The sequence below is a fragment of the Gobio gobio genome (assembly GCF_949357685.1).
Source record: "Gobio gobio genome assembly, chromosome: 8".
Classification (NCBI taxonomy): Eukaryota; Metazoa; Chordata; class Actinopteri; order Cypriniformes; family Gobionidae; genus Gobio; species Gobio gobio.
Genome location: NC_137114.1, coordinates 28,825,957 through 28,851,475, shown reverse-complemented (window position 1 = coordinate 28,851,475; position 25,519 = coordinate 28,825,957). Strand labels below are relative to the sequence as shown.

The window sequence follows — 25,519 nt, the reverse complement described above, 5'->3', positions numbered from 1 at the left end:
TGACCGGCGGATTTGCATCCCCACTCGCGGCGTTGAGGGCGATTGCCATGGAGATCACAAGGTGCATCAGTGTTTTCACAGCGAAAGATATAAGGCTGTTCTCTTTCATAGGTTCACTCGACGCTGCGTCACTTATAAAGCCCTCTGGGTGTGCCGATTGTCTGAAGCCCTTATAGAATCACGCCAATTCATTGGCTGATGGCGCGGGCGCCGCCCCGACGCCCTTACATCGCCACATTATACTGGCACGCGCCATCTGCTCCTCAGATTTCTTTCTTTTATCACCAGCACTTAAGCGACTGCGGATAGTGGAACATTGTTCTCCTTGTGGTGAAGTGCCATGAAATTTCATCGTTGCCTGCCGCCGTGCACTCGCTTCATCGCGAATGACAACCCCCACAGTAAGTGTGTCAAATGTTTGGGGTTTTCACACGCGGACGAGGCGGTTCAGGAGTCTTCAAAATGTACATATTGCGATAACCTCCTTCTCAAAACCCTCCGCTCGAGGCTTGCGGTTTTTGAGAGGGAGTTATACGTTTTTCCCCGTCGTGCTCCCGAAGCCGCGCAGGCCCGCGACCTGGGGTTCAGATATAGAGCTTGAGGATGTGGAGTGCGAGCAGACGGGCCTCTCCCTTCCTCTCCCTCTCTCCCCCGAGCACGTATGCGGGACTCCGCCCGTCAAATTTTCGCACGACTACCTGTGTCCCAGCCCGGAGGCACGCGACGCGGTTTCCTTCGAACTGGATGATGTCATGTTCACTGCAGCGTCCCACTCTGAAGATTTCGGGTCTGCCTTTAACGACGACGCTCTCCCGCCTAGCAGCCAGGAAACGCGGCCTTCAGCGGCATACGCGGAGCTCGTCGACGTGCTTTCGCGCGCTACGGAGAAGCTCGCTATCGAGTGGCCGGACGAACCCCGCGAAGCACAATCCTCTCGACTCGACGAGAGGTTTCTAAGCGTCCCTAATTCCTGGCCAGCGCGGAGGAAGCTGCCATTCTTCAGCGATCTGCACAGCGAAATCTCCAGATCCTGGAAGCAGCCCTTCTCAGCCCGCTTGACTAACGCGGTCACCAACCTTGTTGGTTCTGTGGAGCAGGGCTATTCCGCCATTCCTGCAGTTAAGGATACGCTGGCCACTCATCTCGCTCCATCTTCAGCTCCCTTGTGGAAGTCCCGCCCCCTTCTTCCCACTAAGCCGTGTAGGACCACTTCCGCCCTTATTGGGAAGTCCTACATGGCAGCTGGTCAGGCTGGCATGGCCCTTCATACCATGGCCATCATCCAAGCCTATCAGGCGGATGTGCTAAAGGAGATGGACAAGGGCAACGGTTTGACACCGCCGGCAGTTAAGGAGCTGCGCAAGGCCACGGATTTGGCTTTAAGAGCCATACAGAAGCATTTAAGCTTTAAGAAGCATACAGCATACAGAAGCATAAGAAGCATACAGTACAGCTCGCGCCATAGGACATTCAATGGCGGGCGCTGTGGCTCAACCTCACGGACATCCGTGATAAGGAAAAGGTTTTCCTACTGGACGCTCCAGTCTCACAGTCTGGTCTGTTTGGGGAGGCGGTCAACACGGTGGTTGAGAAGATTAGAGCTGCTAAATCTCAGTCTGCTGCTTTTAAGCAGTTCATGCCCAGGAGGGCGAGGGACTCCCCTAACCCCTCCCTCTCTCAGTCCAGAGAACGCCCTTCTCAAAGAAGGGAGTTCACCAGTAGGAGGAGTGACCAGGGTCATCCCCCACCTGGGGAGCTCGTGGTTGCCGGTTTCCTCGCCAACGATCTCACAGGCGCATCGCCCCGAAGCGGCTCGGCAAACCCTCTGCTCCGGCCACTTCGAGCCGCTCCTGACCCTCCGGTCAGAAAAAGGAGAGCTCCGGCTCACGTCCGAGGCTGGGTCAGACCACGCAAGCATTTCTGCCTGCCTCTCACCAGCTCTCCTTATCCAGCTCTGTTACTTTCGCCACCCAGCCCGTTTCGAAATGCAGAACTACACCGACCCACGCCTCTTCCGGCGCTGAAGGAAAGAGATGCTTTTTGCTTTCTCCCCTTACGTCTAATTGGCTCACCATCCGCCGCTCGTTCAGACAGAGACACAATCGGTCTTCTCCGGGAACCAGCGGGGCCTACTTTTCCAACTCTAGGACGCCATATGCTCTCCTTCGCGGATGGCCACGCCTCCCTTCAAGGTTCAGCTCGACAGCCTATCTCAGGTATGTGCACTGCACCTCGAACACCCTTTCGACTCGGAGGAGGATGAGAAGCTTCATTTGCTCTGTCCTGTCCGAGCATTGAAGTGTTATGTAGTGTCTGACGGTTGGAGGAAATCGAACCAACTCTTGGTGTACTTCGGTGCTGGCCGCCGCGGGCTTGCCGCATCGAAGCAGAGGATTTCCCATTGGGTGACGGAGGCTATCTCACTGGCATATGAGGTGCGTGGTATACCTTCACCTCTTAGCATTAGGGCACACTCTACCAGAAGAGTGGCTTCCTCTCAAGCGTTTTTTAGAGGGGCTCTTCTGGAGGATATTTGTGTTGCGGCAGGTTGGTCCTCCCCGCGCACTTTTGTGAGGTTCTATAGTTTGGATCTCGACATGGCTCCGGGTTCGCATGTTCTATCTGCTTAATGCAGGTTATCTGGTATTCTTTGAGCCAGATATGGCAGCGCTTTAGCTTGGCGTGTGTGGTATATCGTTCCCATTGCATCATAAGTGACGCAGTATCGAGTGAACCTATGAAAGAGAACGTCTCAGGTTACTTGTGTAACCTATGTTCTCTGAGTAGGGAACGAGACGCTGTGTCCGCTGCCAAGCTCCTCGCGCTGCTGACAGGCCTTCTTTTTCGGCAGAGAAATCTGAGGAGCAGATGACGCGCGCGCCAGTATAATGTGGCGATGTAAAAGCGTCGGGGCGGCGCCCACACCATCAGCCAATGAATTGCCGTGATTCTATAAGGGCTTCAGACAATCGGCACACCCAGAGGGCGTTATAAGTTACGCAGCGGCTCATTCCCTACTCAGAGAACATAGTTTACACAAGTAACCTGAGACGTTTTCTGCCATAGTAAATTAATCCCAAGCCCTTACCTATCAAGAAAAAGACCAGCACGAGGATGTGTTCACAGACTGAAGGAGAAATCTATGCTGTTGCAGAACCAGGTGTTGTATATATTTTACTATCCCTTGCTCGTGTAGGCTACATGGATTTTTTTTTTTCAATAATCTATTGATTATTATGGCATATTTATCTAAATGTGTTCTGTTTTTCTAACTCTTGCAAGTGTAATGATACAAATTATAATTAAAACCTTGCCTTTACAACAATGTGAAACCCCAACTGTTGTACTTAAATTTGACCTAGTCTTTTTATTTCTGCTCTTCCTCAGTGCAGGACGAGGGTGAAGAAGCTGAAACAACCTCTTCCCAAGAAAACACAGTTGGAAGATCTCCTTGAAGGGACTTTTTGAGGATTTGTTTTAAAATTTCAATCGAGTTGTTATTTTACATTAAATATACATTTAAATTTTACAAAGAAATATGCAGAATTTTGTCTGAGAAATAAAATGACACTTTTATTTTATAATTTGTCTTAAACCTCTTTTTGTTAAAAAAAAAAAAAAATTGCGAGAAAATCGTATCGTGAAATTAGTATTGTGAATCATCATGAGCTGAGTGAATCGTTACATCCCTACTTATGTTGTATCCATTGTTACCGCAAATCTGCATCAGGTTAGTAATGGACCAGTTTTGAGTGGAGCATAGGGCACGCCAACTGAGATTTTAGAGCTCCGGATAACACCTGGCACTGGTTCAAGTGTCCTATACTATAAAGGCTAATAAAAGGAATTTCAGTTTAGGACAGCAGAATGTTGCTCGACCAACCTAAACAGGGTGAGGCTTACCTCTGTTTATTGTTATATTACTCTACCTAAGTGTACATGGGAAACCATGGAATGACCAAACCAAAGTGGTCATGACAGGGCAGGGGCGTTTCTAGGATTTCCAGAAAACACTCTCGAGGGTAGCAAACAGTCCAAGGTCAAAACACAGAAAACCAATAAACAGGAAAAACCGCTCAGTAGTGTTAGCCGGGGCAAAACAAGACTTCGCAATGAGTGTTTGTGTTCAATGGCTTAAATAGTCCGGGTAATGGGAAACAGGTGTGTGTGATAAGCTCGAGTGAAGGATGATGGGAAATGTAGTCCAGCAAGATTAGTATTCAGGTGAGGGAGCCCTCTGGTGGCGATCGGAGGGAGCCACAGAGGCCAAGTTTGTGACAGAGCCCCCTCCCTGCAAGCGGTTCCTGAAGCGAGTAGGCCAGGGACGCTGTGGAATGGGTAGTGGATTCAATAGACCTGCAGGTACTTGACGTGATGACTTGGATGTCTGACATACGGCAAAGTTACGGATGAAGGTGATGACATCAGATTGTAATGAAGACCACCAAAAGCGGTGGTAGTTGTAAGATTACAAATTTATACATTGTTATATATAGGTTCCAATGTAATAGAATATAACTGAAAACATTATCTATATTTGTGTTTTACATTTTGAAGTAAACTTGAGGGAGATTACGTCAGGCTGTGTAAGTGGTTGAGACATTGGGCCCTATTTTAACGATCTGAAACGCAAGTGTCAAAGCGCGAAGCACAAGTAACTTTGTGGGCGGGTCTCGGCGCTGTTGCTATTTTCCCGGCGGGATAAATGGCTCTTGCGCCCGGCGCAAATCTAAAATGGGTTGGTCTGAAGTAGCTTCATTATTCATAGGTGTGGTTTGGGCGTAACGTGAATAAACACATCAGAGCGTCATCCAACATTCCCTGTAAAAGCAGGTGCGCAAGTTCCATTATGGATTGCTTTTATTATGGCGTATTTACCAGGCGCACGCCAGGAGCGGTTCACAGCCGAGGAGACTGATGTGCTTGTAAGAGCAGTGAAAGACAGAGAAGTTGTGTTGTATGGGGATGGGAGAAACCCACCCAAAATAGCGTCGGTTAAACAGGCGTGGGAGGAAATAGCCACAATTGTTTCATCAGCTGGCATCCCCAGGACGTCGCACCAATGCCGCAAGCGCTACAATGACATCAGAAGACAGGGAAAGTCCAAGCTTGCCAGCATCAATCAGGCACGCCGTGTAACGGGAGGTGGATCTGCCTCTACTCAGGACCTGACGCCAGCAGAGGACATCGCTGCGTCCACCCTCACCAATTTTTTTTCCTGGTTCTTGACGGACAAACCAATTTGTTAGATGTCCTTATATACATATATGTCTTGCCAGAAGTTGCCACTATTGGGCAAAGGTCTCCTTAATTATTAGACTACAATTAGCCTGAATAATTTGTAAGCTAGAGTTATGCCTATTTTTTCACATCTTCGTGGCACACCACAATGATTTCCGTCATCTCATGTGTTAATATTTTTTAGTGTAACAATTTATGATTTGCAAAAATAACTGTTGCATCTGTGTAGATTACATGAGCAAAGTGTATGCGCGTTGTGCACGCTATACATTATGGTCAAGCATGCGCCCTTAAAATAGCATAATGAACAACGCGCAACGCGCCACTGACTTTAGACTAGGTTTTTTCTGGTCAGTGGCGCAATTGTTTAATGGATCAGCAAAATAGCACCAGGGATTGTTTGCGCCGGAACACGCCTCCTTTTTTGCGCTGAACCGCCCAGGTAGCGCAAGTTCATTCACTAGTTTAGCGACGTGCTTCTGTGGAGGGAAAAGCGCACTTTGCGCGGGTGCAAAATAGGAATAACACATGCGTCGGTGTACAAAGTCAATTGCGCTGGGTGCAAGATAGGGCCCATTAAGTCTTTTGTCTCTATGCAATTTCCTGACTATTTACCATGACAAGTTTAGAGCAATACTGCCTGAGTGATTGGATTAGCATCTATGCAGTTGAATGGCACTGTTATGCTGATAGAATCTGGACGAGGGACACAGTTAAGTAGGGTGTGCCCTTTACCTACACAACATATGCATTCCTTTGTTTGAATGTCTCCTCCTCTGCTGTATAACCACTCCCCCTAACATATAGATAAATTGCCTTATTTTGTACTGTTAAATCAGACTGTTTTCGGACGACCTGCAGCACAGAGAGTTCTCATTAAAAGAATAACTTCTGTTTGATCTGACGTCTCCTGGTCTCCATACTTCAAGAAACAACTGAAGTTCACAACATAGTCAATGCAGGGCCTTAGACCTCCATCTTTTTTCTTTACAAGGAAGAAACCAGCAGATGCGGGAGTCGTGGAGGGATGAATGAATCCTTTGGCCTGTTCCTCCTCTATGTAATTTCTCATAGCTTCAGATTCAGGTTGTGACAGGGGGAGAATGCGACCCCTAGGGGGCGTACTACCTGGAATGAGGTCGATGGCACAGTCGCTGGAGCGATGCGGAGGAATCTGAGCAGGAGTATGGTTGGATGAATTTGACAGGCAAGGGGTCTGGAGACAGTTACAATGACAATGGTCGGACCAATGAGTGATTTTGTTGTCTGCCCATGAAATCTGGGGGTTATGGTGCTGTAGCAATAGTAGTCCGAGAATAGTGGGGTTCTGGGGTGATCTGATAATGAAGAAGCGAATGAGTTCAGTGTGCAGAGCCCCAATTTGAAGAGACACATCCTCAGTGGTGTAGTGAACCTGTCCAGTCCCCAGGGGGGCGTCCGTCTAGCGCTGCCACTAACAAGACAGAATCACTAGGAATTAGCATAATGTTCTGTGTCTTAGCAAAATCACCATCCATGAAATTACCGGCTGCCCCAGAGTCTATCATGGCTTGAACATTCACTGGCTTATTCTTTACTTTGAGTCTGGCTGGAATTGCAATATTGAGAGAGGTAGGTGGGGAACTCACCGCAGCGCCGTTTCTACTTGTGGGTCGTGTAGGGCATGAAGCTCTCAGATGGCCGGGTTGGCCACAATAAAGGCACAGATGGTGCTGAATACGTCTGTCTCTCACCTCAGAAGACAGGTGAGTGGTGCCAACTTGCATGGGTTCAGAGTTGGTCAGAGGTGGACTGGGGACAGAAGATGACAGGGCATTTCTCGGGTGACGTCGTGAGTGAATTCAATTGTCGAGGTGGATTGCCAGATCAATGAAACCATTCAGAATTTTCCCCTCATCATGACAAGTAAGTTCAGACTGAAGGTCCATGTTCAAACCCTTGCGAAACAGCAACTTAAGCGTGTCCTCCACCCATGACGTCTGCGCGGCCAGAGTGTGAGCGCGTATTCCGCCGCCATTTGTCTCCCTTGGCGAAATTTGTTGTGGTGGGTGTTGGTGACGTTATGGCTGGGGTGGGCATGGGTAATGGCGGACTTACTTCAGCGTTGGAGAATCGCATGCTTTGTAGCGTCTTCACCAGCTCCTCGGTCACGGTGGTGAGACGGGTAAGTTGTTATTGGTGAACTGCTAACATGTTGGCTTGGGTAGAAACCTCCGTGGACAGCTGATAGAAAGCGGCTGGATCTTGGTGTGGCGAAGTCTTCTGTGACGAGGCGGGAGACTCAGTGGGATCCATATGCAGCTTTATTTAGAAACAATAGTGGTAATACAGGCAGGGGTCAAAAACCAGCAAAGACAGTGTCCAGGGCAAAGGCAGACCATAAACAGGGACAGGCACAAGGTCGGGACAGGCAGCAGACAAGGCAGAGTAATCCAGAAAACAGGCGGGGGAGTTCGGGGCAGGCAGAAAACACCCTCGAGGGTAGCAAACAGTCCATGGTCAAAACACAGGAAAACCAATAAAAAGGAAAAACCAGTATTAGCCAGGGCAAAACAAGACTTCGCAATGAGTGTTTGTGTGCAACGGCTTAAATAGTCCGGGTAATGGGAAACAGGTGTGTGTGTGTGTGTGTGTGATAAACTCAAGTGAAGGATGATGGGAAATGCAGTCCAGCAATATTATTATTCAGGTGAGCGAGCCCTCAGGTGGCGATCGGAGGGAGCCACAGAGGCCAAGTGTGTGACAATACCTATAAAGCATATATTAATGCCTCATTCTGCCGGTCCATATTGTACATCCCTTAATCAAACAATGTAAGCAGGTTTATAATCAATGAGATCCCAAATGTGAGGTTAGGGGGGTTTGGGGGGCATGGCCCCTCGAGACAATTTTGATTTCTATGATCTACAAATGTGCATTTTAAAATGTTCTGAACACCAAAAAATTAGATAACAATAGCTTGAAAACCATGTCAGTGGGCAGATATGATTGATAAAGTTATTTACATTTTTGTCAGTGAAGAAAGTTAACATATGTTTAACTGATATTTATATGTTTTATTAATCATTTTTGTAGACATGTTAATTTACTGAAGGCTAACAGGAAAGCTAGGTAACCTAACTCAATTTATTAAATTAATTCACAATATGCACACATTCTTTACTAATCTTATGTAGCCTGGCGTGGCCATACTCAATTCTAGTCAGAATATGAGTCTGGTACCGCTCCATTGAGCTTTGATTATGGGGCGTGTTTCAACCGAGCCAGGAAAGACCTCAATTGGATAGACCCACAACCAATCAGAGCAACAGAGCGACGCGTAACGTTAGTTGTCAAATGTCAACAGAACTCAACTGCACTGTGTTGCCAAGTCCGTGTTTTTCTCCATGTCCGCGGGTTGAAGTGACCCCAATTATGTGATTATATAAACACAGGAATGCGAATTTTAGCAGGCAACCTTGCCAAAATAACATATTTTGCCAACCAAACGCCATTTTTTTCCGGAGAACCCCCCGGAAAGTTATTGTTTTGGGCTATAGTTTTGAGTAGCAATTGTGCGCGACATTGCAAAAACACTTGGAAACCCTGTCTGCACGCACGCTGGATTAAGTAACGTTACAAGAAAAAGATGAGTGTAAACGATCTTTGCCAGTAATAAAATAATATAAGGATACACAGAGTACTTACCAACCAGCAAATTAGGATAAGAGCAAATTCAACCCAAGAGCCTTCGATGACGTGGATGATTACGTTACTGTTGATCATCTGTCCATCATCGTCTAAAGCCCGCCCTGACAATTTCATTGGTCCGAACAGTTTCTGTTCGGGCATAATTACTCCTCTATGGAGCGAGTCCAGACCGAATTGCCCGAGCAAAAAAAAATTGTGGGCGGGGCTAAATTCGGCTGGCATCCAGGCTAAATCTTATGCCCAATACAGGCTGAAAAAAGTTTAGCTTTTTTATTTACTGAGAGCTACACATGGAATTATTAAATTCACAATATGCACACATTCATTACTAATCTTATGCCCAATACAGGCTGAAAAAAGTTTAGCTATTTTATTTACTGAGAGCTACACATGGAATTATTAAATTTACAATATGCACACATTACTATATTACTATATAATATTACTAATATTACTTTGTTAATATTTCTTGTTTGTTAATTAAATTATAAATGACGTTACATCAGCCTATTTCAAATCAAAATGGCAAAATTAGACAAAAGTGTATTCATTTGCCTGAATATTTTTGTCATTTGTTTAACATTTCTGACTTAAAGAAGCAGCTGTCAAATATGAAATGTTTAGTTTAGCTACTTGCGTATATCTCACTTGACGTCAGGTCGCGCTGCTAAAATTTGTGCTCAGCCTCAGCAGCTTGTGTGTGAGCATAAAGCCTGCCTACTCTGATTTGATTGGATCTGACCCCCCTAAAAAGGGCCTAGTGACGCCCCTTTTTATGGGCCCCTAGACTTCCTTTAATTCAAGTGTCAACAGATTTATGGGGACTAAATAAAATACTTTTAGAGAGCGCAAGCTGTGGGAGTGGCACTCTATTACCTCCCCGTTGTTGGGTCGATTGGGCGGACCTTACACAGTATAATTTTTTTCCCCATTTATTCTAAACAATGGAAACACTAAATGTTTGATTTTATATATATATATATATATATTATATATATATATATATATATATATATATATATATATATATATATATATATATATATATATATATACACACATATACAGGTGCTGGTCATATAATTAGAATATAATCAAAAAGTTGATTTATTTCACTAATTCCATTCAAAAAATGTAACTTGTATATTATATTCATTCATTACACACATACTGATATATTTCAAATGTTTATTTCTTTTAATTTTGATGATTATAACTGACAACTAAGGAAAATCCCAAATTCAGTATCTCAGAAAATTAGAATATTGTGAAAAGGTTCAATATTGAAGACACCTGGTGCCACACTCTAATCAGCTAATTAACTCAAAACACCAGCAAAGGCCTTTAAATGGTCTCTCACTCTAGTTCTATAGGCTACACAATCATGGGGAAGACTGCTGACTTGACAGTTGTCAAAAAGACGACCATTGACACCTTGCACAAGGATGGCAAGACACAAAAGGTCATCGCAAAAGAGGCTGGCTGTTGACAGAGCTCTGTGTCCAAGCACATTAATAGAGAGGTGAAGGGAAGGAAAAGATGTGGTAGAAAAAAGTGTTCAAGCAGTAGGGATAACCGCACCCTGGAGAGGATTGTGAAACAAAACCCATTCAAAAATGTGGGGGAGATTCACAAAGAGTGGACTGCAGCTGGAGTCAGTGCTTCAAGAACCACTACACACAGATGTATACAAGACATGGGTTTCAGCTGTCGCATTCCTTGTGACAAGCCACTCTTGAACAACAGACAGCGTCAGAAGTGTCTCGCCTGGGCTAAAGACAAAAAGGACTGGACTGCTGCTGAGTGGTCCAAAGTTAGGTTCTCTGATGAAAGTAAATTTTGCATTTCCATTGGAAATCAAGGTCCCAGAGTCTGGAGGAAGAGAGGAGAGGCTCACAATCCACGTTGCTTGAGGTCCAGTGTAAAGTTTCCACAGTCAGAGATGGATTGGGGTGCCATGTCATCTGCTGGTGTTGGTGCACTGTGTTTTCTGAGGTCCAAGGTCAATGCAGCCGTATACCAGGAAGTTTCAGAGCACTTCATGCTTCCTGCTGCTGACCAACTTTATGGAGATGCAGATTTCATTTTCCAACAGGACTTGGCACCTGCACACAGTGCCAAAGCAACCAGTAACTGGTTTAAGGACCATGGTATACCTGTCCTTAATTGGCCAGCAAACTCGCCTGACCTTAACACCATAGAAAATCTATGGGGTATTGTGAAGAGGAAGATGCGATATGCCAGACCCAACAATGCAGAAGAACTGAAGGTCACTATCAGAGCAACCTGGGCTCTCATAACACCTGAGCAGTGCCACAGACTGATCGACTCCATGCCACGCCCCATTGCTGCAGTAATTCAAGCAAAAGGAGCCCCAACTAAGTATTGAGTGCTGTACATGCTCATACTTTTCATGTTCATACTTTTCAGTAAGCCAAGATTTCTAAAAATTCTTAAAGTATTAAATAAAGTAATATTTAAGATCAGTGTAACAGACACGTCAGGTTCCAACCTCCACCAATCACAACGCACGCCATCTCCTGAGTACTGATCACCATCACCTGTACCTCATCACGGCACTCATCACCAGCACTATATAACACACACTCACACAGCACTCCATGTCCGGTCTCGTTCGCATATACTCTGTGCTATGCTTACCTCAAGGACTTCTCTTCACATACTTACCTGTCTCCAGCGTGTCTCCTTCCTTTTGTGTTCCTCGTCTGCTGTGTGGGTGTGTTCCAGTCAGCTCCTCAGTTCTCCAGCGATCTCCAAGCTCCAACGTTCATCTATCTTCAAAGCAAAGGACAGTAACGTCTCGGTTACGTATGGTAACCCTCGTTCCCTGAAGGAGGGAACGGAGACGTACGTCGGACGTACCGACGAATTGGGATCACTTCTGGGAGCCCCTATCAGCTTCGAGCTATCTAGAACCGGCCAATGAACAATTGGCGTGCGAGATTTGCATCTCGCGCTCCGCCCCGCGCCGCGGGTATAAACAGGAAGCGAGAGCGAATGCACGCTGTTTTTCACTGAGGAGCCACACGTAGTGGCTCGACCTGCAGTGATGGTACAGCAACTGTGGCGACGGGACGTACGTCTCCGTTCCCTCCTTCAGGGAACGAGGGTTACCATACGTAACCGAGACGTTCCCATTCAGTCGGTCACGTTCGACGTACGTCGGACGTACCGACGAATTGGGATCCCCTATGGAAAATGCCAAAGTTACTACCACTTCCAGCGCCCAGCGATGAGCCCCACAGACCCCGATCTGATGCGGGCGGGTAGGTTCACGCAGGGAGAGTCAAAAGCTGCTGTTCCGCAAGACCCATTCAGCTGACTGTATTGGATAACGCTGGGAAAGCGTGCCTGTGAAGGCAGCTGCGGAAGCCACATCATGCCCAGAGGGAGTTAACATGTGGAGAATACACGTATGGGCTGGCCGTGGGCAGCACAACATACGGAAGTCTCAAGGGTGGCCCCGGCCAATTAGGAGGGAGACAACACGTAACTGAGACGGCAGAGGAGCTCTGCCGAGGGAAAGACACGGGCTCGCCGTAGGGAGCCGTACCGTGGAAGAATACACATATGGGACCGCCGTGGGGGTCACTACATACGGAACCCAGCCTAACACAAGTTCCACCAATGCATACGAGTGTTAGACCTGGCGTCGAACGCTCCGCCACGTCCGACTGCCGCGGGTTGCGGAGGACTCAACAGGGTTCGCCGACCGGGGAACTCGACTGGAGCAGAATAAGCGCACGCATCCGTCTACCATAGGGGAGGGAATGGCGCAGCAAGCCGACACTAGAACGGGTACTTCGGTGTTACTGACTATGGGAAGTGAGCACACAGGAAGAGACCGGCTCTACACGGAGGCTATAGAATCTAGCGAACGTGTTAGGTGTCGCCCAGCCCGCAGCTCTACAAATATCTGTCAGCGAGGCGCCACGAGCCAGCGCCCAGGAAGAGGCAACACCCCTAGTGGAGTGGGCTCTTAACCCGAGCGGGCAGGGCACGTCTTGGGACTGATAAGCCAAGACGATGGCGTCCACTATCCAGTGGGCCATCCTCTGCTTGGAGACAGCCTTTCCCTTCTGCTGTCCTCCGTAACAGACGAAGAGCTGCTCTGAGGTCCTGAAGCTTTGCGTTCTATCCACGTAAGTCCGGAGAGCACGGACGGGACAGAGAAAAGCTAGGGCTGGGTCCGCCTCCTCCGAAGGCAGCGCTTGCAGGCTCACCACTTGGTCCCGGAAGGGAGTAGTGGGAACCTTGGGCACATATCCAGGCCGGGGTCTCATGATCACATGAGAGTTACCGGGCCCGAATTCCAGGCACGATTCGTCGACCGAAAATGCCTGCAGGTCCCCTACCCTCTTGATGGAGGCCAACGCAGTCAGGAGTATTGTCTTTAACGACAGAACTTTCAACTCAGCTGACTGCAGAGGCTCAAAAGGTTCTCTCTGTAGCGCAGTTAGCACCAGAGTTAAGTCCCAAGAGGGTATGGAGGGAGGACGAGGTGGATTTAATCTCCTCGCTCCCCTAAGGAACCTGACGATCAGATCGTGCTTACCTAGAGATTTTGCATCTACGAGCTCATGATTAGCGGCGATAGCGGCGACATAGACTTTGAGGGTGGAGGGAGACAGCCTTCGCTCCAACCCATCCTGTAGAAAGGCAAGCACAGATGCGACCGAACATCTTCGGGGGTCTTCTCGGCGAGAAGAGCACCAGTCGACGAACAGGTTCCACTTCGACGCATAGAGGCGCCTCGTAGAGGGGGCTCTAGCGGAAGTGATGGTGTCAACTACCGCTTGCGGTAGGTCACCTAGAACCTCCGCGTCCCGTCCAGGGACCAAACATGGAGTTTCCAGAGGTCCGGACGCGGGTGCCATAGGGTGCCCCGTCTCTGAGTCAGGAGGTCCTGCCTCAGAGGAATGGGCCAGGGAGGTGCTGTCGCAAGGAGCACTAGTTCCGGGAACCAAGTCCGGTTGGGCCAATACGGAGCGACCAACAGGACCTGCTCCTCGTCCTCCCTGACTTTGCACAGAGTCTGCGCAAGAAGGCTCACTGGGGGAAACGCATACTTGCGTTCTTCCCGGGGCCAGCTGTGGGCCAGGGCATCCGACCCGAGGGTCCCCTCGGTCAAGGAAAAAACCGCTGACAGTGGGTCGTCTCTGGGGAGGCAAACAGGTCTACCTGTGCGGCCCCGAAACGACTCCAGATTAGCTGGACCGCCTGGGGATGGAGTCGCCATTCTCCCGGAAGTACCTGCTGACGTGACAGCTCGTCGGCCGCACGATTGAGCAGGCCCGGAATGTGAACGGCACGAAGCGACCTCAGATGCTTCTGACTCCATAGGAGGAGATGGCGGGCGAGTTGCGACATGCGACGGGAGCGTAGACCACCCTGTTTGTTGATGTACGCTACGGCCGCAGTGTTGTCCGTCCGGACCAGAACGTGCTTGCCTCTGAGCGGCACTTTGAAGCGGCTGAGTGCAAGACGAACTGCTAACAACTCGAGGCAATTGATATGCCATTGCAGTTGAGGCCCCGTCCACAGACCCGAAACTGCAAGCCCGTTGTACGTGGCACCCCAACCCGTGGATGAGGCATCCGTGGAGACAACGGAGTGCCTGGACACTTGTTCTAGGGGAACTCCCGCCCGGAGAAACAGAGGGTCCGACCACGGGCCGAAGGTTTGGCGGCACCTCGGAGTCACTTGGACGCGGAGGGAACCGCTGTGCCACGCCCATCTCGGGACTCGATCGTGTAGCCAGCGTTGAAGCGGTCTCATATGAAGTAATCCGAGCGGCGTTACTGCGGCTGCGGATGCCATATGCCCCAGGAGCCTCTGAAAATGTTTCAGTGGAACCGCTGTCCTGCCTTTGAACGAATTCAGGCAGTTCAACACCGACTAGACGCGCTCCTCGGTGAGGCGCGCAGTCATGGCGACCGAGTCTATCTCCATACCGAGAAAAGAGATCCTCTGCGTGGGGCAGAGTTTGCTCTTCTCCCAGTTGACCCGAAGTCCCAACTGGCTGAGGTGACTGAGCACCTTGTCCCTGTGTTCGCACAACTGCTCTCGCGACTGGGCAAGAATCAGCCAGTCGTCGAGGTAGTTGAGGATGCGAACGCCATGCTCTCTCATGGGAGCAATGGCCGCCTCCGCAACCTTCGTAAAGACGCGGGGCGACAGGGACAGGCCGAAGGGTAAGACGCGGTACTGATATGCCCGTCCCTCGAACGCGAAGCGCAGAAAGGGCCGGTGTCGAGGGAGAATCGAGACATGAAAGTACGCGTCCTTCAGGTCAATCGCTGCAAACCAATCTCGGGGACGGATGCACCTGAAGATGCGCTTCTGCGTTAACATCGTGAACGGCAGCCTGTGAAGGGACCGGTTCAGGAATCGCAGGTCCAAGATCGGTCGTAACCCGCCGCCTTTCTTGGGTACAATGAAGTACGGGCTGTAGAACCCGGACCTCATATCGGCTTGAGGGACCGGCTCTATCGCGTCCTTCGCCAGTAGGACAGCGATTTCCGCCCTGAGCACGGGGGCGTTCGCCTCCACTACAGTCGTGAAGTGAACGCCCCTGAACTTGGGGGGACGCCGGGCGAACTGAATCGCATAGCCGAGTCTGATGGTACGGATGAGCCACCGAGAAGGGCTGGGAAGGGCTAGCCAGGCTCCCAGACTCCGAGCAAGGGGGACCATCGGCACCACAGACGTACCTGCAGCGGGGCAGCGAGGCGGAACGCAGGCATCCGGCTCGGACTTCATGGGAGCGGCCCGAAGCGGGATCTGAGTGTGCTGTGCAACACTTACCTGCATCCGCGGAGGGGACGTGCGAGTGTGGGGAGGCCGCTTGTGTGCGTCCCGACAGCCGGCGTCCCCTGCTGGCGAAGGGAGAGGTACTTGAGGGTGGCGAGGCATGGGAGCGTCGACCACCGCCAAGCGCGCTCTCTTGGCACCCAGAGATATTGGAAACTGCTCTTTTATTGATGTTTTGGGTGCCGCTGGCACTGGGACCAGCGGCGGAACAGACAAACAAAAGATTTTCCCCCGGCCCTCCTCCGGGGGAAGGAGTGGTGCTGCAGCCATCTCCCTCAGAGCAGTTTCCTCCATCTCTGGGCGGCCCGTCTCAGGGTCGCTTGCGACGACGCTTGCCACCTGGCTTGGCAGCGGCCTGAGCGGGCTGGACATCCTTCCCACGGCCGGCCCCACGCCGTCGGCTGGTGGAAGGCTGCTGCGGTGCCTTGGCGGGGGCGGAGGCGGCGGCGGGTGGACGTCCTCGGCGACGAGTAGTCGGAGGCGCTGCCGCCGGCGGCTGGGTGGAGGCAGCAGCGGGCCGCCGGGGCAGGATGTGCTTGATCGCCTCCGTCTGCTTCTGGGCGGCCGAGAACTGTTGGGCGAAGCTCTCGACCGCGTCGCCGAATAACCCAGCTGACGAGATGGGGGAGTCCAGGAACCGATATTTATCGGTCTCCCTCATGTCAGCCAGGTTTAGCCAGAGATGACGCTCCTGGACCACAAGCGTGGACATCGCCTGACCGATGGCATGGGCGGTGACTTTCGTGCATGTCAAGGAGTGCCTGGGCCTGGTGGACCTGAAGCAACGCCATGCCATGCAAGGCGGACGCAGCCTGTCCGCAAGCCTTGTAAGCCTTCCCAGTCAGACTGGAAGAGAACTTACAGGCCCGGGACGGGAGACGTGGGTCACCGCGCCAGTTAGAGGCGGTCGCCGGACACAGTTGCATCGCGACGGCGCGCTCCACTGGCGGGATTCCCACGTAACCCTTGGCTGGCCCGCCGTCGAGGGTAGTGAGGGGTTTCTGGCAGAAAAAGGTGCCGTCCACGACCTCGTGAGCTCCTCATGCACCTCCGGGAAGAAAGGTGTCGGGGCAGGACGCTGAGAACCAGCGCGACCCACCCCGAGGAACCAATCGTCCAACCTAGAGGGTTCGGGACACGGTGGAGGGTTCCACTCGAGCCCAACCCTTTCGGCGGCCCGGGAAAGCATAGCAGCCATCTCAGGGTCCGGGGCAGCCGTTGCCACTCTCCCAGAGGGAGGCAGTATAGCTGACCCTTCATCCTCCGAGGACTGAAACTCCCCCTCCGATGCAGCGATCGACATCTGTTCGTCCGCTGGAGCTCCAAAAGTCACCACTGGTCTCCCGTGGGAGGGTCCAGCGGGTTCTCTTGGAGGCTCTACCGGCTGCGGAGCTGAGGGTTTAGGGGCCTGCGGAGGGTCGCTCGGCGGGTTTGCCCTAAACGTAATCCTCAGATCACCCTGGCCATCCAAAGAAGCAGGTCCGCCCGGGTTAGGGGCAGCCCTGGTTCGTGGGATGGGTAAGGGGACTCCCCCAGCCCGGAGGTAGGAGAGTCTCGATCTTAGCTCCGAGATAGTCATGTTCCCGCAGTGGGAACACGAACTATCCACAAACGCCGCCTCAGCGTGCTGTGTGCCCAAACACGTGAGACAGCGATTGTGACCGTCAGCAGGGGACAGGGAACGACCGCATCCAGAAACGCACGGGTGGTAAGACATCCTGAAAAGGACGGCACGTCACCCGTGAACTCTTTTGTGAGGAAACGCTCTGTGCTGAAGCACTCAGGGGGAAACGCGACAGCGCACGGGATTGTTGTGCAGCCCGTGCCTGTACTCAAAACAGGAAAAACGCCCAACCAGACCAACAATTGCTCGTTGCTGTGAAAACAGCAGTTTTTCTCTGTTTGCAGAGGCAGCCGATGAGTCAGCGCGGGTCCCGCTGAAGTGTGCCGTTCCTCCAACACTCGTTTCCTCTGGATTCTCCGGTAAGTGATTACTCTTGCTGATAGCAGCGATAAACTCAAGCAGTTTTGCGTTGAGAGTCGTCTTCATCTGCCGTGTGGCTCCGAAGTGAATGACAGCGTGCATTCGCTCTCGCTTCCTGTTTATACCCGCGGCGCGGGGCGAAGCGCGAGATGCAAATCTCGCACGCCAATTGTTCATTGGCCGGTTCTAGATAGCTCGAAGCTGATAGGGGCTCCCAGAAGTGATCCCAATTCGTCGGTACGTCCGACGTACGTCGAACGTGACCGACTGAATGGGAACTATCTCTATCATATCCATTCAACGTCTATCTGCAACCAGTTTACTCACCTGTGCTACTCCATCTGCTCTACTGTGGTCAAATAAACAACCATTACCTGTTACGTCTGTGTCTGCCTCCTGTGTACTGTAACAGAAGACCGGACCACAACAGAAGACCCAGTATGAGCCAGCCGGATCCCTTTCAAGAACTGGTTGATGCGCTTCGGCGCACATTTCCTCCACCACCCACTCCAGTTACTGTCCCTTCACCTGCACCAGCGAACACCAGCAACTCTGTCAACAGTCCTCCTTCACTACCTCCGTATGCAAGTCCCATGGCCAAACCGGCGCCCTACTCAGGATCGGCGGAGGATTGCAGTGGATTCCTACTGCAATGCACACTGGTCCTGGAGATGCAGCCGCACCTGTACCCGAGCGACACATCTAAAATTGCTTTCATAATCTCTCAGCTCAGCGGCAAAGCATTGATGTGGGCCGATTCCATCTGGTCACAACAGGGCGCAGTAACGCAATCCTACTCAGCGTTTATTTCCCACTTCCGGGAAGTGTTTGGGAAACCGATCACAGATTATTCTGCTGGTGAGAAACTTTATAATTTAAAACAAGGATCCATGTCTATTTACGATTATGCTTTGCAATTCAGAACGCTTGCAGAAGTCAGCGGATGGAATGAACAGGCGTTGATAACGATGTATCGACAAGGATTAGAACCTCGGGTACGGCTGCATCTCACTGCATGCGAGGACTCCATCGGCCTTGAGAAATTCATCCAACTCTCAATTCGCTGTGCCACTCGCATGCAAGCGTGCATCCAAGAGCACCAGGACCAGTATTCCATCAACGTGCCATTCCGCCAATCCAAACCCGTCAGCACCCCAGAACCAGCCCAAGAACCAATGGAAATAGAAAATTCCCGTTTGTCTTCTGAAGAACGCCGCCGTCGGCTGACCCTTCGTCTTTGTCTCTATTGTGGTGAACCTGGGCATGTCATTGCTGCATGCCCCACACGACCCCCACGACCCATGGTGAGTGCTATTATTCCTGCTACTCATAAGATGAAACCACTCACCACTGTCGTCATCCTTACTGCCGCTAATGTCTCCCTTTCAGTGGTCGCACTCCTCGACTCGGGGTCAGCCGGCAACTTCCTCTCCGGTGCCATCTGCCGCCAACTACACCTCAAGACCACTCCGTCTTCGACCATCTACAGGATCAGTTCCATAACCGGCAGACCCCTCAGTCGCAAGCGCGTCCGCACAACCCTACCATCTCCTGGAAGATGGGCGAAATCCTGAAGTGGGGCGACACTTGCTTCTCTAGCTGTTTGACGGAACTTCCTCTTCCACCATCGTCTCCGCCTGATTTAACTCTCTGTGCCACATCCATCGAAAGTCCAGTTGAACAACGCTCAGTTGACGTCCCCAAGTGTTACGCCCCCTTCAGAGATGTCTTCTGCCCGCAACGCGCTTCCAAGCTGCCTCCACACCGGCCATGGGACTGTGCCATCGACCTGCTTCCGGGTGAATCAGTACCAAGGGGTAAGATATATCCATTATCCATCCCGGAGGAGAAGGCCATGGAGGATTACATCAAGGAAGACCTCGCCCAAGGTTACATCAGGCCGTCTACTTCCCCTGCTGCTTCCAGCTTCTTCTTTATGGCAAAAAAGGACGGAGGCTTGCGGCCATGTATCAATTATCGTTCTCTCAATAAAATCACCGTCAAGTTTCAATATCCCCTTCCTCTCGTCCCAGCGGCCCTGGAACATCTCCGTGGTGCCACTGTGTTTACCAAGCTGGACCTCTGCAGCGCTTACAACCTCATCCGGATACGTGAGGGGGACGAGTGGAAGACTGACTTTATTACCCCTACAGGACACTATGAGTATCTTGTCATGCCGTATGGCTTGGTAAACGCCCCCTCCGTATTCCAGGATTTCATCCATGAGGTGCTCCGGGAGTTTCTCCATCGATTCGTCCTAGTCTACATCGACGACATACTCATATACTCCCGGAGCCAGGCCGAACATCGCCAACACATTGCGGAGGTCCTCAACCGTCTACGTCAATTCGACCTGTTCCTCAAGGCAGAAAAGTGTTCATTCCACCAAACATCAGTTTCCTTCCTGGGATATCACATAGACCACAGTGGCATCCGGATGGACGAGAGGAAGGTGGAATCCATCACCAACTGGCCAGAACCTACAACCATCAAAGAACTCCAACGCTTCCTCGGATTCTCCAACTTCTACAGACGTTTCATTAAAGGTTACAGTTCGATCACTCATCTACTCACCAGTATGCCACGCAATAAGCCCAAGTCTCTGTCCTGGAGCCCGGCAGTCACCAACGCCTTTGAACAACTTAAGAAAGCCTTCACCACCGCTCCCTTACTCGTCCATCCAGATCCAGAAAAGCCTTTCATCGTGGAAGTGGATGCCTCCACAACTGGAGTGGGAGCGGTGTTGTCCCAGCAGCAGGGGACGCCTAGTAGACTCCATCCATGCGCCTTCTTCTCCCGCAAGCTCAGCCCGGCGGAAGTCAACTACTCCATCGGTGACAGGGAACTCCTTGCTGTTAAACTTGCCTTGGAAGAGTGGAGGCATTGGCTGGAGGGAGCCAAACATGCGTTCCTGGTGCTAACGGATCACAAGAACTTAGAATATCTTCGATCAGCCAAAAGACTAAACCCAAGACAAGCCCGTTGGGCTATGTTTTTCTCCCGCTTCAATTATACCATCTCTTATCGCCCAGGTACAAAAAATATTAAGGCTGATGCTCTCTCCCGTCTTCATGCTCCTGATGAACAAACCGAAGAACCAGAACCCATTATTCCAAGTTCCCTCATCGTAAGTCCTATTACCTGGTCTGAAGAAACTATCCCCTCCTCCAATGCCTCCACGAACCCTCCGCCGGGCTGTCCACCAGGCTTGTTGTACATCCCACGGACACGATGCACTCCCACTATTCACTCGGCTCACACGTCACTTGGTACTGGTCACCCGGGGGTCAATGAAACCCTCTCGTTGCTTAAAGAACGCTTCTGGTGGCCAGGGATGGCTTAGGATGTCAGAAGGTACGTGCAGGGCTGTAGGGAGTGTGCCATTTCCAAATCTCCTCGTCATCTGCCAGCTGGGAAACTCCTTCCTCTGCCCGTTCCAGAGCGCCCATGGTCACACCTAGGAGTGGACTTCATCACTGACCTCCCGTCCTCAGACGGTAATACCACCATCCTAGTAGTTGTTGATCGTTTTTCTAAATCCTGCCGTCTGATCCCACTTCCAGGATTACCTACTGCCATGGAGACAGCCGAAACACTCTTCAACCAAGTTTTCAGACATTTCGGAGTACCAGAAGACATCGTCTCAGACCAAAGTCCCCAGTTCATATCCAGAGTATGGAAATCGTTCTTCTCCCTCCTAGGTGTGGCCGTTAGCCTGAAGTCGGGATATCATCCACATCATCGAACGGGCAGACGGAAAGGAAGGTACAGGAAATTGGCCGCTTCCTACGTACCTTCTGTCATGACCACCAGGACTCTTGGAACCAGTTCCTGGGTTGGGCCGAGTACGCCAAAAACTCAACCACAGGACTCACCCCGCTCCAGTGTGTACTCGGCTTCCAACCTCCACTGTTCCCCTGGGATGGGGAACCCTCCAACATTCCAGGAGTGGACTACTGGTTCCGAGAGAGCGAGAGGGTCTGGGACTCAGCACACCATCAATTGCAACGGGCCCTGCGCAGACGCAGGATGGTAGCCGACCTCCGGTCTGACACTCCTGTCTTCCAGCCTGGTCAGATGGTTTGGCTATCAACCAGAGACATCAGAATGCGTCTGCCTTGCAAAAAGCTGAGTCCCAGGTTCATTGGCCCATTCCCCATCATCAAGCAGGTCAATCCAGTCACCTACCAACTCCGTCTTCCACAAGGGTATCGTATACACCCCACTTTCCATGTGTCACTACTTAAAGCTCACCATCCCTCTGTTTCACCCACAGGACCTGACGTGGACTTCTCAAGGACTTCTCTTCACATACTTACCAGTCTCCAGCTTGTGTCCTTCCCTTTGTGTTCCTGTCTGCTGTGTGGGTGTGTTCCAGTCAGCTCCTCAGTTCTCCAGCGATCTCCAAGCTCCAACGTTCATCTATCTGCAAAGCAAAGGACAGTAACTATCTCTATCATATCCATTCAACGTCTATCTGCAACCAGTTTACTCACCTGTGCTACTCCATCTGCTCTACTGTGGTCAAATAAACTACCATTACCTGTTACGTCTGTGTCTGCCTCCTGTGTACTGTAACAATCAGATACTGAATTTGGGATTTTCCTTAGTTTCCCAGTTATAATCATCAAAATTAAAAGAAATAAACATTTGAAATATATCAGTCTGTGTAATGAATGAATATAATATACAAGTTTCACATTTTGAATGGAATTAGTGAAATAAATAAACTTTTTGATGATATTCTAATTATATGACAAGCACCTATATATATATGTGTGTGTGTGTGTGTGTGTGTGTGTTTTATAGGACCCTTTGTTTTCGTAGTTTATGCCTGCAGTTTGTTTTATCCTAAAAATCTGAATATAAAATTGTATAAAAATTATTTTACCTTCAAGTTTTTTAATAATTTCCACAAGATACTCAGCCTCCTCCCTGACTCGTTCTTCAATGCTCCTGCGGCCCATTCCAAAGTTCTTCAGTGTCAAAAGAGAGAATCTGCGCATCTCCTGCCATCTGTGTCCGCTGGTGGACACAACACCTGCACATGGAGAACATGTTTCTCATCTACTACTTACATTAAAATCCATACATAAATAAACCATGTCAAGCACTGGGCATCAAGCGATCTCACCATATCCAAGAGTGGACTTCATGACCAGGGGATAATTGGCCCTGCCACTGAATTCTTCACCAAGACCAATCATAGTTTCCTTTAGGGCTTCATATCCAGAAATGATCACTACAGGACTGTTTGCCAGCCAGATGGTGACAACAGATCCATACTTCTTACTGAGCTAATGGAAGAAAAGTTATATGTGTTTGATATGGGACATTTTAATGTTATATGTGTATTGAAATGACACTTCAAATTAGCTCAAAATTTGGTGACTAACAACCTCAAATGTAGTTAGAATATTATTCTGCTTTAATGGAATAAAAAACAATGCATATTAGAGCATTGTAGTTTGACAATATTTTTGTTTGTGCAAGTTTGGATAGGACAGCTAGCACTTTTTATGCAAATATAATATAACATTCTTCAAAGTGGATTTATTGCTACAAACAGCAATTCAGTGTGTGAAAAGGTAAAAAACATTCTTTAAACAAACAGCTCACCTAGTAACAGCGGAGCAGTGGTGTATACAGGGCCGTTTGAAGAAATTTGGGGGCCCCAAGCAAAATGAACATGAACACACCACTGTATCATTAAAAAAAATTGTAAACCTTTAAGTAACCATTTTTTAAACATCTATAAACATTACATTTGCATAGATAGACGGACCATATTCCTAACACTTTGGGAATACTTAAGGCTTACTAGTTGTTTTGTAAACTGTCTATAAACATTATCTGGATGGTTATTATAAATTTGCAACAGATGACTATAATACCTTGTTAAATAGTTAATAAACAGTACCAGTAAAACGTGGGCAGTACCAGTAAAACATGTAAACAGTACCAGTAAAACATGTAAACAGTACCAGTAAAACATGTGGGTTGTCCTGGTACTGTACTTCAAAATGTAACAGTGTAAAAATTGCCACAGAATAAAGTAATTGTTCAAGATCCATTGGTAACTTATAAAAATAATGTCATATTTGCAAACTGTCACTACCGTATATCCCGACACTAAGTTAGCACATTAAGATAAGCTATGAAAAAAATAATGTTCCTCTGCCTCTTTCTGGTTAAATAATGTTTATAATAATTGTTAATATAGCATGCTATGCCACTTTCATCAAAACCTATTACAAAGCTATAGCAATGTCAAGTCATTCCGTCTGGTCGAAAAAAAAGTTGCACTGATTGTTCGTTACAAGCAGCATTTGCCGTCAGGCAGGTAGCTAAGATAAACATATTTTTGCTAGCCTACCTGCTGCAAACTTACACCATTTTTGTACAAGACAAGTAGAGCTATTTTTTCCAGTGTAATTTATCACATACCACTATCTTGTTTTTTCTTATCCTCCTCTTCCTTTCTCTTTTTTCTTTTCTGGCTTCCTGAAGCATAAAATTCCGCTTCAAAACCGAAGAGATTTTGTATTTTGCCGGCTGCAGAGATCGCGAGGTTGGCTGGCTGCTGTCAGCGACTACTGAGAGGGGCCGCTTAAGGGGGATCCCGATAACAGTGTCATTGCACTTTACTGCATTGACTATCAATGGGGCGCTCACACAGTTTGTCGTTTCATTTTATTCTTAACCTGTCGTTGTCTTGGGGCCCCAGGCCAGCTCGGGGCCCCAAGCAATTTTTTGGTTTGCCTGCCTTGTCGCGACGGGCCTGGGTGTATATAGCCTATATGTCGTATACGACTGGCCTATATTGAAGACAATGTAGTTTTTATAGTACAAACAGTTTTATAGTACACATAGAGGCAGCGACCGTATTGGAAAGTCCTAGGCAGAGGCCACAAACTGTGGAACCAACAGCGGCATCTGCCGCGATTTTAGCCAGCCTTTGCTGAGGTTCTTTGTTTTGAAGCACCCAAAATGGTTCTTCCTTTGAATCACCCCAGAAGCCCCTATTTAAAACTTTTTGAAGGTTTTGAGGTGTATCAATGATTTCAGGTGAATATAGATGTATTTATTTATATTAGGCTATACTTTATTTTATTCATTAAGGTTTTTTTTGCATCCTGTGCACTTAATAGTTAAGTACGATTTCAGGTGAATATATCTAGATGTATTTATTTATATTATAATTTATTTGATTCATTAAGTCTTTTGTATTCTGTGCACTTATTTACCTGCACAGGTAGCTATAGTCACACTATCTGCACATTTTTGTAAGCCTTGAACACAAATCATACAAGCAGACAATTATATTATTTAATTATTTTACTGAATAGACTAACCTCCAAGTAATATTTGTAGGCTTCCTTGAAATTGAATTGAAATAAATTTCCCACCAGTGGATTCGGAGCGGGTCCTGGAGGCAGCCGCCCAAAACTGCTCTGCTTTCCTCGAATCTTCCACAGCAATAACAGAACCAAGGCAGTTATGACAACAGACACTGCATTTGTATTCAATGCCAACAATAAATCCATCCTTCAAATTTCACTTGACTGTCCTTTTGAGTCAATTCACAGAAAGTAACCAAAACTGACGTCTATGTTGGAGCTTGGTAACACAATACAGTGCACAATGTATAGGTCTCTCTGCAAGTAGGTCTCTGCAGGATAGTAAAGGGGATCATTTTCATTGCGTGATTTATAAACACCCATCAATTTGAAAACACCCACAAATTTAGAAACGCCCACTTTTGTTCTG

At 49.1% G+C, this 25,519-nt stretch overlaps 1 protein-coding gene across 1 annotated transcript in view; it reads right to left on the bottom strand.

Annotated features, from left to right (window-relative positions):
• Positions 1 to 25,296, bottom strand: part of LOC307131129 (cytochrome P450 2M1-like) — a gene marked incomplete at both ends in the record, with an annotated part of 29,788 nt that extends 4,492 nt beyond the window's left edge. Inside the window, 3 exons of the mRNA XM_079824618.1 lie at positions 22,641 to 22,790; positions 22,884 to 23,046; positions 25,105 to 25,296. Of these exons, the coding sequence (XP_079680744.1) occupies positions 22,641 to 22,790; positions 22,884 to 23,046; positions 25,105 to 25,296 (505 nt within the window). The remainder of the gene's footprint in view (positions 1 to 22,640; positions 22,791 to 22,883; positions 23,047 to 25,104) is intronic.
• Between the last annotated feature and the right edge of the window lie 223 nt (positions 25,297 to 25,519).